Genomic DNA, 11,905 nt, shown 5'->3' with positions numbered 1-11,905 from the left:
TCCTTATGAGAAGACACCCCCCACCCCGCAGGAGGTACCAGCAGGCTGTGACTTGACAGACTAACATTCACCCCTTTACTCATACCTTCAAATTGACATGAGATTCTGTAACTAGAATATTTACCATGTTGACATTTGCACTGAAATCAAAGGCAAGTAAACTTCCACCTTATTTTGAATCAAGTCAGGGGCAGCAAACTATTCTGGTAATTCTTATATGCTTCATCTATGTACCTGTGCAGTTTAAAAGTCCAGTTTCATGTAATACTGCTCTTAAATGAAGTAGTATGTTATTCATTCTATTCATTCTTGAGCCACCAGAGAGCATTTTATTCTTCTGTATGACAAAATATAGGGACCACGCTTCTGCTGCCTCATGGAAAAGCACGTGTGTGATTGTTTATGTTGCAAGTTGAATTTGACACTTCTTTCGTGGGACATCATTTTCACTTGAAATAATGACTAACAGACACACTATGATTAATCAGACTTGGCCGTCTGGTGGACATGTTGAAAATGAAGTGAACCCATCCCTTTGAAGGAAACAACTGACAGTAGTTATTGAGAATGATGAATCTTTCAGCAAAAACTGAAATTTTGTGAACTGATTTGTATATTCTTCACAATGAGCTTGACAGTTGCCTGATACTTCAAGACATTTCTGATAAAATTGGTGGTGATATTAACAAAGGATGGTTTCCTGATATTGAAAAATGAACTGTGTCAACATTTGGAAGAACTGTTCAAGTCAGGGAACAAATATTTTCAACTGACCAATACCTGATGCCATAAAACCATGCATTTATAAAGGACTTTTTCAAAATATAAAATAAATAGATCTTAATATAGCAAAGTTTGAAAACATTTCAAAGACATAATTCCAGATTCAAAAGTGCAACAAGCATTGCATCATTGTCAAGTTGGTATCATCAAAGAAGACTCTCAAGAAATTAACTGAAAGGGCCATTAAAAATACTCCTCTGTAGGCCAACCGGTGGTCTGTGGGATAATGCTGGGCTACTAACCATTAGGTTGGAGGTTCAAACCCACCAACTTGGGAGATGGATGAGGCTGTCTGCTCCTGGAAAGATTGACAGGCTCAGAGACCCTATGCATGGATGCTATGAGTCAAGATTGAGTTGATGGCAGTGAATTTGTTTATGTGTGTGTGTGTGTATGTATATGTATACTGTTTTTTCTTTATATACATCGACTAAAATGGCATAGTACAATAGATTGAATTCAGAAGCAGATAGGAGAATCTAGTTGTCTTCCATTAAGCCAGGGTATACAAATATTTGCAAGACTATAAAAACAATGTGGTTGTTCACTCTCTATATATTTACATATATTAATATATAAATATACATATTTTTTCGTATATTATGTTAGCATGTCATGGGCTTATTATTGCTGCTTTTAAATGAGTAGCAAGTAATCACATTCAAATTTTCTCCATTTTCATTTTCATGGCTTAAAGAAAAAATCAGTCACTGAGTCAATTCCAACTCATGTCCATCCAGACAGGGTGAAGTGTCCCTATGGGTTTCCGAGACTGTATATCTTTACAGGAATAGAAAGCCTCCTCTTTCTAACTGGGGGTTTGAACTGCAGACCTCGCAGTGAGCAGTGTAACCACTACACCACTGGGGCTCAATCATTTTGAAGCGTGTCGGATGATGGGACCCAAATGTTGGTGAGCTGCTAGTCTGCGGGAAGTCATGGGGGGTAAAGCCCGATCTGCTGCTGTCCTGTTCCCCAAGCCCCTCCTGTTTCTGCGACACAACGAGGCCTCTTTACCCCACCGTCTCGTCAATATGAAAACAGGAAAGAGAATGGTGGCCCCAAACATCAGCAGCCCACTATGGATCCAAGATGACACTTGGTACAATAGAATAAAAATGGAATTAGGTTCCTCGGGAATCGGTACGTCCGAGGCAGCAGCGTATTCGGTCGTATGCTGCAGAGAACAAACAGGGGGGAAACACCATTATTGGAGTCACAAATCCTTGCGATGCTTTGGCTCGGGTCTTCTTTTTCACAGCTTTCATGGGGTTGAGCCCCGTGGATTAAAGTGGCGTTTGGCGGGGCTGCCCTTGCTGGGTGACATTTTCAGGAGGAAGGCCTGCATGCCCCTCCTCAGCACTGCGTTCTCGGCAACCTCCCTCAGGCTTCGGTGCAGCTTCTCCATCTCCTTGTACTCGTTCTTGACGTCTGCAGAAAAGGCCACCGCGGCCCCAGGGGTTAGTGTCCCAGAGAAAACAAATCCTCCGTGAATTCTATGACGTGGCCACTTGTCCTAGTATGTGAGCCCCGATACTTAGAGATCGCCTACGGCAGCCCTTTTGATTGATAGATAATTTGACTCAAAGCAGGTATGTTTGCCTTTGCTGTCTCTGCACCATCACTTGCCAAAGAAACATACGTTACTACAAAACCCAAACCCTGGGAAACCACTGTGGGGCTTCACTCGGGTCCCGTAAGAACTCAGTGGGGGACAATATGGAGCAGACCACACATCAGTTCCCTCCCCCACTACCCCCCCCCACCCCCCAGTCCTCCACAGGCATGGCTCCTGCATCTAACCCCTCCCCTTCCAGCAGTCCCTGTTCTACACGGGCCTGCTCAGTTTACTCCTCTGGCGCTCGTCCCATGACCTGTGGTCTGATCCTGACCTCTGAGCAGAGGCACTCAGAGTGATCTGCGGCTGTCTGCCTGTTTTTGACCCAAGTGGTGTCCCTAGAGGCCTTTCAGACTTACCTGGTCCTATGTGCCATGGCTGGGACTCAGACTGGGATAGAGAGGAGGCACCCACAGGGGCCATTCTACCCTGTCTTAGAGGTTGCTGTGAGTCAGAATTGACCCCACAGCAGTGAGTTTGGTGTTGGGTGCATGGTTTGGTGTGGTTTGGGGGCGGTGGGGGGGGGGTGTCGGACTAGCTGCCCGGCACTGGCGTGCATCGTCACAAGAGCTAGTCCGTCAGTCTCCCAGTCTTGCTCCCAGGTCTGGAGCGCTCTCTCTTCCATAGCTCTTGAATCCTGTGGGTCCTTGAAAGGCTAGGACCCCACTTACATGGTGTTTTAGCCACTGAGGGGCTTCTCAGTGAGACCCACCCTGACCACCCCGTCCTCGACACCCTCCCCTTTCTTACTTTATTTTTCTCCACTTTGTTTAGCACAATTTGACTTACTGGTCTGCTGTTGCCTGCCTCCTCTCTCTCATACCCGCAGGTGGACTGTAAGCTCTATGAAGGCAGGCCTTTTCATCTGTACTGATCACTGCTCACTATCTTCAGATACTGCCTGGCACCTAGGCATGGTGACAGTTACTGGAGGAGCGAATGCATACTACCAAGTACTGTTGTTTACATTCTTCCACAAAACCAGGTGGCAAGCCCTTGAGAGCACTTTTTAGACCCCCTTTGTATGAAGCCCTGGTGGTGCTGCTGGGTAAGTGTTGGGTTGCTAACTACGAACCCACCGGCCCTCTTTGGGAGAAAGATGAGGCTCTCTGCTCCTATAAAGATTTACAGCCTCAGAAGCTCTATACAGGGTCACTATGCATCAGAACCGACTCACGCCACCTGTTTGGGGGATTGTTTTCTTTGTTTGTTTGTACACTAGGCACCTGGCCCTGTGCCCCCTGCATGGAATATGTGTTATTAATGAAGAAAAGAAAACAGATTTAAATGATAACAGGAGTCATTAACATCCAACTTGGGGGAGCACTTTCTTCCTGTGAGCCCTGGACACTCGGAAGCTCTTTAATTGAATGACCACCATACTAAAACGGAGGTCCCTGTGGACAGTTGAAGAGGTCATGAGCCAGCCCAATAAAGGATGGTGGGAGAGGGGCTATCGCCTTCCTCAGAGGATATGAAGAGCAGAGATGGCCTATCTAGCCATCCCAAGGTGGGTGTAATGATAATTTCCAGAGAGGATGGACGGTTAGTGGCAACAACTGTGGCTTTGACGTGACACCCGGCCCTGATCTCTTTCGCCCCGGCCTGCTCAGCGCTGGCGTCAGGCCTTTTTTCTCCTGAGCAAGTTGCTGTGAAGGATAGTTCAAAACGGAAAAAGCACAAACAAAAACAGAGTGCGAACTAGGCCTGGAACCCTGCCCTACCCTCCCAGGCCCTGTAGACACAGCTAGTGCTACTGTTTAGGCGCATCCCACAGAGACATTTTAATGCAGGGACAAACAGACATACACTTATCCCCTCCCCCACCCTCACAGAGGGCAACCTATTTTTCAGTTTGTAATGTATTATAGAGATTGTTTGTATCATCGCATATTCGTATAAAAACTGGTGGCCTAATGGATTCTGATTCAAGTGCCCCATGTGGGTCAGAGCAGAGCTGTGGGGTTTTGGTGCCAGATTTTGTGGAAGGAGTCACCGGGTCTTTCGTTGGAGGTCTCGCTGGGCATATATGAACGTGCAACCTTTCGATTAGTAGTGGAACATGTTTCTCACTTGCACCACACAGGGGCTCCTTGTCTTTCTCACAGCTGCACTAGCCTCCCGTGGGCATGGCTAACGAGTGAACCCCGCTGTCGTTGAGTTTGATTTTGATGTGCTGTGCGGTGGGGACTGTGGACCACATCTGTCAGAGTGGAGCTGCTCTGTAGGGGTGTCTGGGTTGTCATCTTGGCTGGAGCAGATTGCCTGGCCTGTGCCTTTCACGGTGTGCTTGCTGGATGGGACCAACAGCCAGCCTGTCGATTATCCACCCAGAGGAAGCCACTGACACCCCCGGGAATCTTGGATATGCCTAATTCCATGGAGTCAGTACTCTAGTCCTAGAGAATTGCTTTGCTGTCATTTTAAGATTATAAGCAATAATGCCCTGCAAAACAAACAAACAAAAAGACCTCATGGCCACTGAGTCGATTCCATCTCGTAGCAACCCTATAAGACAGGGTAGAACTGGCCCTCTGCGTTCCAAGACTGCAACTCATTATGGGACCAGAAAGCCTCATCCTTCTCCCATCCCTATCCCATTACGTCTCTAGCAGTGTGGTTGCTGGGCCGAAGGGTATGTGCATCGAACTGCTAGGAATTTCCAAATGCTTCCAGCACCACTTTGCACATTCGCCCATCATGTATGCACATCCTGGCACCAAATCTAAGGAACAATAAGCTCTTTGAGATAGCGGACTCTGCTGGGCTGGACTGGGCTGGACCAGATGGGCTAACCTGTGTTTCTGCAGGGGTGAGCCCAGAGGAATGGCCCACACAGCAGTCTGGTGGCCCTGCACGTGACAGGAAAAGGGGGTGGTGGCCTACATTAGGCTCCATGCAGCTGGTGTTACACTCTCAGGCTTCTAGGAAATTAGGAATGTCGGCTGTATACCTCAAACTCCCTGCCACCAAGTCAGGACTGAGCCCGGGCCACCCTGCAGGTCAGATTAGCACTGCACCTTTGAGTTTCCAAGACTAACTCTTCACGGGGGTAGAAAGTCTCATTCTCAGCTTTCTCCCAAGGAGTGGCTGGTGGTTTCAAACGGCTGACCTTGTGGTTAGCCTTGTGGTTAGCAGCCTATCTTGTACCCCTACACCACCAGGGCTCCACAGGCCACACAAGGCCTAAGAAATCATCAGTTCCCACTACCATCACTCACACACCTCACCAAAGAGAAGCAGTTCTAGCCCTCACATGTGGGAAGAGTTCATTAAATGTTTGACCAAATATAGCAGGCTAATTTCTAGGTTGGTAATTTTATCTGTCCCCATCGATGATATTAGAAATATCCAATGGGCCTTGGGCTCCCCACTCCTGACATAGAGAGAAGAGTTTATAGAGACAGGAGGACAGGTTGTGGGAAGAGAATGGATTTGAATCTGTCAGTTTCCAGTGAAGAGACCAAGGAATTCTGGTGGTACAATGGTTAAGTGCTCAACTACTAATTGAAAGGTTGGCAGTTCGAACCCACCGAGTGGCTCAGAGGGAAAAGATGTGGTGACCTGCTCCCCTAAGTATAATCTAGGAAGCCCTGAGGGGACAATTCTAACCGTCCACAGGATACCCATGCATCAAAATCGACTCAATGACACTTCATAAGAAGAGGAAGTTATAAGGCCTTGGGCCCATAACTGAATTTGAGTCTCTGTGCATTTGCACCCGTAGCAGTAATAGCGCCCCCTGAGGACTAGGGGGAGAATCCAGTGAGATGGTGCATACCAAGAACCTGGCACAGGTGGTGCAGCGCCCTTCTCCTCATCGGCCTGTCATTGGCTCTAGACTTTCTGCCCAAGTTCATTTTGGTTAATTTGGTAAGGAGCCGTCGTAGCTGGGTGTGTCTGTGTGATCACTCTTCATACAAAAGGTGAATGTGCTTACCTGCCAGCTCCTTGTAGAGGCCACTCCCCTGGGATGAAGCCAGGGTCAGCATGGTGGACACGCTCCCCTTCACCTTCTCTGTGATCCCATTCTAGGTGAATGACAAAGGGCATTCATTCTGTTAAGACAGCACAGCCCAGGGAAAGTAAATTGGAGAAAAGGCACCCCCTCTCCCCCACCAAAAAAAGTCTTGCAGTCAAGGGCACGGCTCAGGTGGCCACGTTCATGTCAGATCCAAGGGCGGTGAGTGGGAGTGACTTTCCAGGACATTGAGTGGTCCAAGAGTCATAGGACAATGCTTCTCTGAGCCTGGCCTCCCTCCTCATCTCTCCCCCTGCCTGTGAAGACTCGTGGTAACGACACACTGAGTAAGAAGCTCCTGGGGACGGTCAGCAGCAGGAGCAGAGAGGGGAAAACCAGGAAAGGGACTAGTCACTTTCCCATCCTGAATGTAGTGATTAGGCAAAGGGTTACTGAGCTCTGTGCCCTACACCACCCTTGGCATGCCTGCTTCTTCTTTGCAACTGCTGGAGAAAGGTCTCCTGTCAGCCTCAACCCTCTTCTAAACATCTCTCACCTCCTTTAAAAAACAACAACAAAATACAAAACATGACTCCTTCCTGTAGTCAGGCAAAGCCTGGTGACATAGCAGCTTAAGTATTGGGATGCTAACCACAGATCAGAGACCCGAGGAGCGGTTTGTTGTACTCTGCCCTACAGTGTGGATAGCAGTCAGAATCGACGAGCTGGCAGGGGATGCTCCTGTCTTCAAATCTATCTTTGCTGCACCGCACACATTAACAGGACCCCATGCTCCAGCCGCAGCTCAAGCTGTGAGCCCTGAGCTACTGATTGCCTTTCTTTGGGTTTCAGCTTCCTGGTGGCTCAGATCAGGGACCGGGACCAAGAATTCCATCTGGTCTGTCCAGTTTGAATTTCCTGCATTTCTAAAATTAAAGTCTAATTATACAAAGTCAATGTATTAGTCTTTTTTGGGTGGCATTGTTTCCTCGTTCATTTTCTTTTCCTTCCTTGTTTTTTTCATGAACTTTTTGAAGTTCCCTTTTACTATGACGACAGTGGCTGCTATAGAGTTCCGTATATTGTCCACATGTATTGATAGATAGTAATAACATGATACATGACTGAAATTGAACTGCTACAGAGATAGTAATATGTCAGGGGTGGTTGGGAGAGATGGCCAGCTAAGACCGGACTGAGGAAAAAGAATTTGGTCAGTAAGGGGTTTACACAATCAAGTAAAGGGCTAAGGGTGAATTTATATTAAGACAAAGAGTTTGTTACTTAGGGTGAGTTGTGACAAGCCAAGAAACCCGGAGTAGAGGGAACATGGACATAGTGACTCTACAGGAGTAGCACAGAGAAGAACAGAGCTTAACCAGTGCGCCACCAGGACTCCTTGTAGCCAGATGTTTTTAAATAAGAAGAAAACTCACTACATCAAGTGCATTCTGTCTCATAACCACCCTGTGGGACAGGGAAGATCTACCCCTGCGAGTTTCTGAGACTGAAACCCTTTCTGGGAGTGGAAAGCCTCGTCTTTCTTCCTAGGAGCGGCTGGCGGTTTCAAATTGCTGACCTTTCAGTGAGCAGCCCGATACGTAACCACTACTCCACTCGGGAACTAGCTATGCAACTTGATGGCCCACCTCTCTGTTCCTTAGCTTTGTTCATCTGTAAAATGAGACCGATCATAGCGCCTTTCTCACTCACAGAGCTACTGGAGGGTAAGAAGTAATTCATGCAAGGAATTTAGGACCCAATTGGATATGTGACTACGAGGCTTTCCTGTGTAGGTATAGTTATGACTTACTAAAGGGGAAACTGAAGGGCCTGCTTCACAACAGCATACAGCACTTGTTAGTCAGTTTGCCATGCTGTGGTGGCATGGGGGTTGCTGTGATGCTGAAAGTTGTGTCACCAGTATTTTAAATACCAGCAGGGTCACTGAGGTGAAAGGGTTTCAGCAGCGCTTCTGGATCAAAACCAGACTACGAAACAGAAACCGGCTCTCCACTTCTGAGGGCTTAGCCACTGGAAGTCTAACGAAGAGCAGTGAAATATTGGCGGATCTAGTGCCAGAAGATGAAGGTTGGAAGGCACGCACAGTAGGGCGGAAGATGTGTTTGAGCCCTTTCTGCTTCATTAGCTGATGAGCTATGACTCAAAATGAGAAGAAACATGATCAGAATGTGGAATGTAGGAATTATGAAATTTAGGAAAATTGGAAGTCATCAGAAATCAAATGAACACACACATACATTAATTTTTTAAAAATTGATATCCTAGACCTTAGTGATCTGAAATGGATTGATATTGGTCATTTTGAATGAGAAAAGCATAGGGTTCACTATGCTAAGAATGGTGAATGCAAGAGGAATGGTGTTGCATTCATTAAGAACATCTCCTGACCTGTCTTGATCATTGCTGTCGATGATAGAGTAATATCTATTTACCTACAAGGAAGTTCAGTTAATACAACTCTTATTCAAATTTACTCAACAACTTCTAGGGCGAGTGATTGTAAAAACTGAAAAATTCTACCAACTTCTTCAGCCTAAAATTAATCAAACATTCAATCAAGATGCATCAATAAATAGTGGTGATTGGAATTCTAAAGTTAGAAATAAAGAGGAAGTGACAGTATTTGAGGGGGGGAAAGGTGCTGGTAATAGAAACAAAACTGGAGTTCACATTATAAAATTTTGCAAGACCCCAATTTCAGCATTCCACATACTTTTTTTCAGCATGAAAATTGCATAGTCACAAACAAAAATCAAACTGACTCCATCTCTGGGAAGAGATGAAGGGGAAACCTGATATTAGCAGCAAAAATTTGTCCAAGGGCCAACTGTGGAACAGACCATCAATTGCGCATATGCAAGTTCAGGTTGAAACTGAAGAAAATTAAAGCAAGTCCATGAAAGCCAAAATACGACCTTGGATATGTATCACCTGAATTTCAAAAGCACCTCAAGAACACAGTCTGGCACATTGAACACTAATGGTAGAAGACCGGATGAGAGCTGTGGGATAACATCAAGAACGTCATACATGACGAAAGAAAAACGTCATTAAAATGACCGGAAAGAAAGAAAAGACAAAAGCAGATGTCGGAAGAGAGGCTGGCATTTGTTCTTGACTATACACTAGCTAAAACAAATGGAAGAAATGATGACGTAAAAGAGCTGAAGAGAATATTTCAAAGGGCAGTTTGAGAAGACAAAATAAAATATTACAGTAAAATGTACAAAGACCTGGAGTTAGGAGAACTGAAGAAAATAGTCAAGCCTTGATTTGTAATATTAAAGGATTCTATGAGAAAAAAACATTGAATGATGCAGGAAACATCAAATGAAATACATAGAGTCACTGTACCAAAACACCTGGCCAGTGTTCAATCATTGCAAGCATATGATCAAGAACCAGTGGCACTAAAGGAAGAAGTCTAAGCTGCACTGAAGACAGTAGCCCCAAAGCAAGACTCCAGGAACGCACAGGGTGCTAATTGAAAGGTTTCAACAGGCGGATGAAGTACTGGAAGCATTCACTAGTCTATGCCATGAAATTTGGAAGAGATTCATTTTGGTGCCCATTCCAAAGTAAAGTAACCCAACAGAATGTGGAAAATATCAAATAATATCATTAATATATTACATGCAAGTAAAATTTTGCTGGATAATTCAACAATGACTGCAGCAGTGCATGGACAGTTTGCTACCGGGAGTTCAAGCTGAATTCAGAAGAGGGCGTGGTGCAAGGATATCATTGCTGACATCAAATGGATCTTGGCTGAAAGCAGAGAATACCAGAAAGATGTCTGAGTTTTATTGACTATGCAAAGTCGTTGGATCGTACGGATGATAACCGACTATGGATCACATTGAGAAGAATGGGGGCTCTAGAGCCCTTCCTTATGCTACCGGGGACCGGCACATGGCCTAAGGAGCAGTCACTTGAACAAGATGGGATACTGAGACGTCTAAAATCAGGAAAGTTGTATGTCAGAGTTGTATCCTCTCATTATAATTATTCAATCTGCATGCTGAGCAAATAATCTGAGAAGCTGGACTATATGACAAAGAATGTGGTATTGGGATTGAAGGAAGACTCATAAACAACATACGCTATGCAGATGACACGTCCTTGCTTGCTGAAACCGAGGGGGACTTGAAGGACTGGCTGGTGGAGCTCAAGGGCAACAGCTGTCGTATGGATTACAGCTCGACGTAGAGAAACCCACATCCTCACACCTGGACCAAAAGCGTTCCATTCATCATGATACGTAGAGAAGAGACTGAAGTTGTCAAGGATTTCATTTTGCTTGGAAGAATGTTCATGGAAGCAGCAGTTAAGACATGAAACAAAATATTGCCATTTTGGTAAATGCTGCACAAGACATCTCTAATGTGTTGAAGAGCAAGAATGTGCCTGACCCAAGCCATAGTATTTTCAATCAGTTCATAGGCATGTGAAAGTTGGGCGATGAATGAGGAAAACCAAAGAAGAAGTGATGTGTCTGAAATGTGATGTCTGGCGAAGAACCCTGACTCTATGGTGGATTTCCAGAACAAAAAGTCTGTCTTGAAAGAAGTTCCACCAGACGCTCCTTAGAAACGAGGAAAGAGAAGCTTCATCTCAGAGACTTTGAAACCTCTATCAGGAGAGACCTTCCCGTCTCTCGGTAAAGTGCAAAACAGGAAGACCCTCATAAGATGAATTGAAGCCGCGGCTACAGCACTGGCCTGTGACGTAACAAGCATTGGGAGGGTGATGTGGGGCTGGGCAGTATTTCGTTCTGTTGTCATTTAGTCACTGTGAGTCAGAACCTGCTTGACATCAGCTAACACCACCACCAAAGAGTAAGGGTGCAGGTGAGATGCGGACGGACTGCCTATCTGAAGCCACAGCCCCGGAAGAGAGCCGGGCACCAGCATGCATGGCAGTGCCAAGTTAGCCAGCCTCTTCTCCTGGATTCAGGGGCACCCTGGAGGCCCACCTTGCAGACATTATCCAGTTCTATCAGGGCCCAAATGAGCATGATTTCTTCTACCTTCTGATGGCGCTTCCTTGGCTTCCAGGACACTCCGGGAACGGAGTTGAGACTGCGGCCGGAGCGTACCTTCAATTGCTGAAATTGGTGCTGCATCCTTTCTTGAGCCCTTTCAAACATGCCCTCGGCCACCTGCCGGTCCACGCCCCTTCGGAGAACATCTTTCATTCTCTCGCAGGCTTTTTTGCCGGTGATCTGAGCTGCTTCTGCTCAAATAATAACCACAGTCACACTGCAGCAAGGACTGCTTACATTAGGGGAAATTTTGTGTGTGTGTGTGTGTCCATATACACATCCAGAGCAACGATCATTCATAAATCTAATGAAGGAATTAAACCGGAGCTTACATTAGGGGAAATTGTGTGTGTGTGTGTGTGTGTGTGTGTGTGTGTGTGTGTGTGTGTGTGTGTGTGTCCATATACACATCCAGAGCAACGGTCATTCATAAATCTAATGAAGGAATTGAACCGGAGCTTACATTAGGGGAAAT

General features: G+C 45.9%; 1 protein-coding gene across 1 annotated transcript in view; it reads right to left on the bottom strand.

Moving 5' to 3' along the window:
• Positions 1 to 2,047: 2,047 nt before the first annotated feature.
• Positions 2,048 to 11,905, bottom strand: part of NUGGC (nuclear GTPase, germinal center associated) — a 78,085-nt gene continuing 68,227 nt past the window's right edge. The window contains exons 17-19 of the mRNA XM_045286836.1: positions 11,485 to 11,621; positions 6,342 to 6,432; positions 2,048 to 2,214 (exon numbers count right to left, since the gene is read on the bottom strand). Coding sequence (XP_045142771.1) covers positions 2,048 to 2,214; positions 6,342 to 6,432; positions 11,485 to 11,621 — 395 coding nt within the window. The remainder of the gene's footprint in view (positions 2,215 to 6,341; positions 6,433 to 11,484; positions 11,622 to 11,905) is intronic.

The sequence above is a fragment of the Echinops telfairi genome, unplaced genomic scaffold, assembly GCF_000313985.2.
Source record: "Echinops telfairi isolate 266 unplaced genomic scaffold, ASM31398v2 ScPeMD7_9;HRSCAF=40, whole genome shotgun sequence".
Taxonomy (NCBI): domain Eukaryota; kingdom Metazoa; phylum Chordata; class Mammalia; order Afrosoricida; family Tenrecidae; genus Echinops; species Echinops telfairi.
Note: the sequence above shows the minus strand (reverse complement) of the source record. Positions and strands in the feature narration are given on the sequence as shown.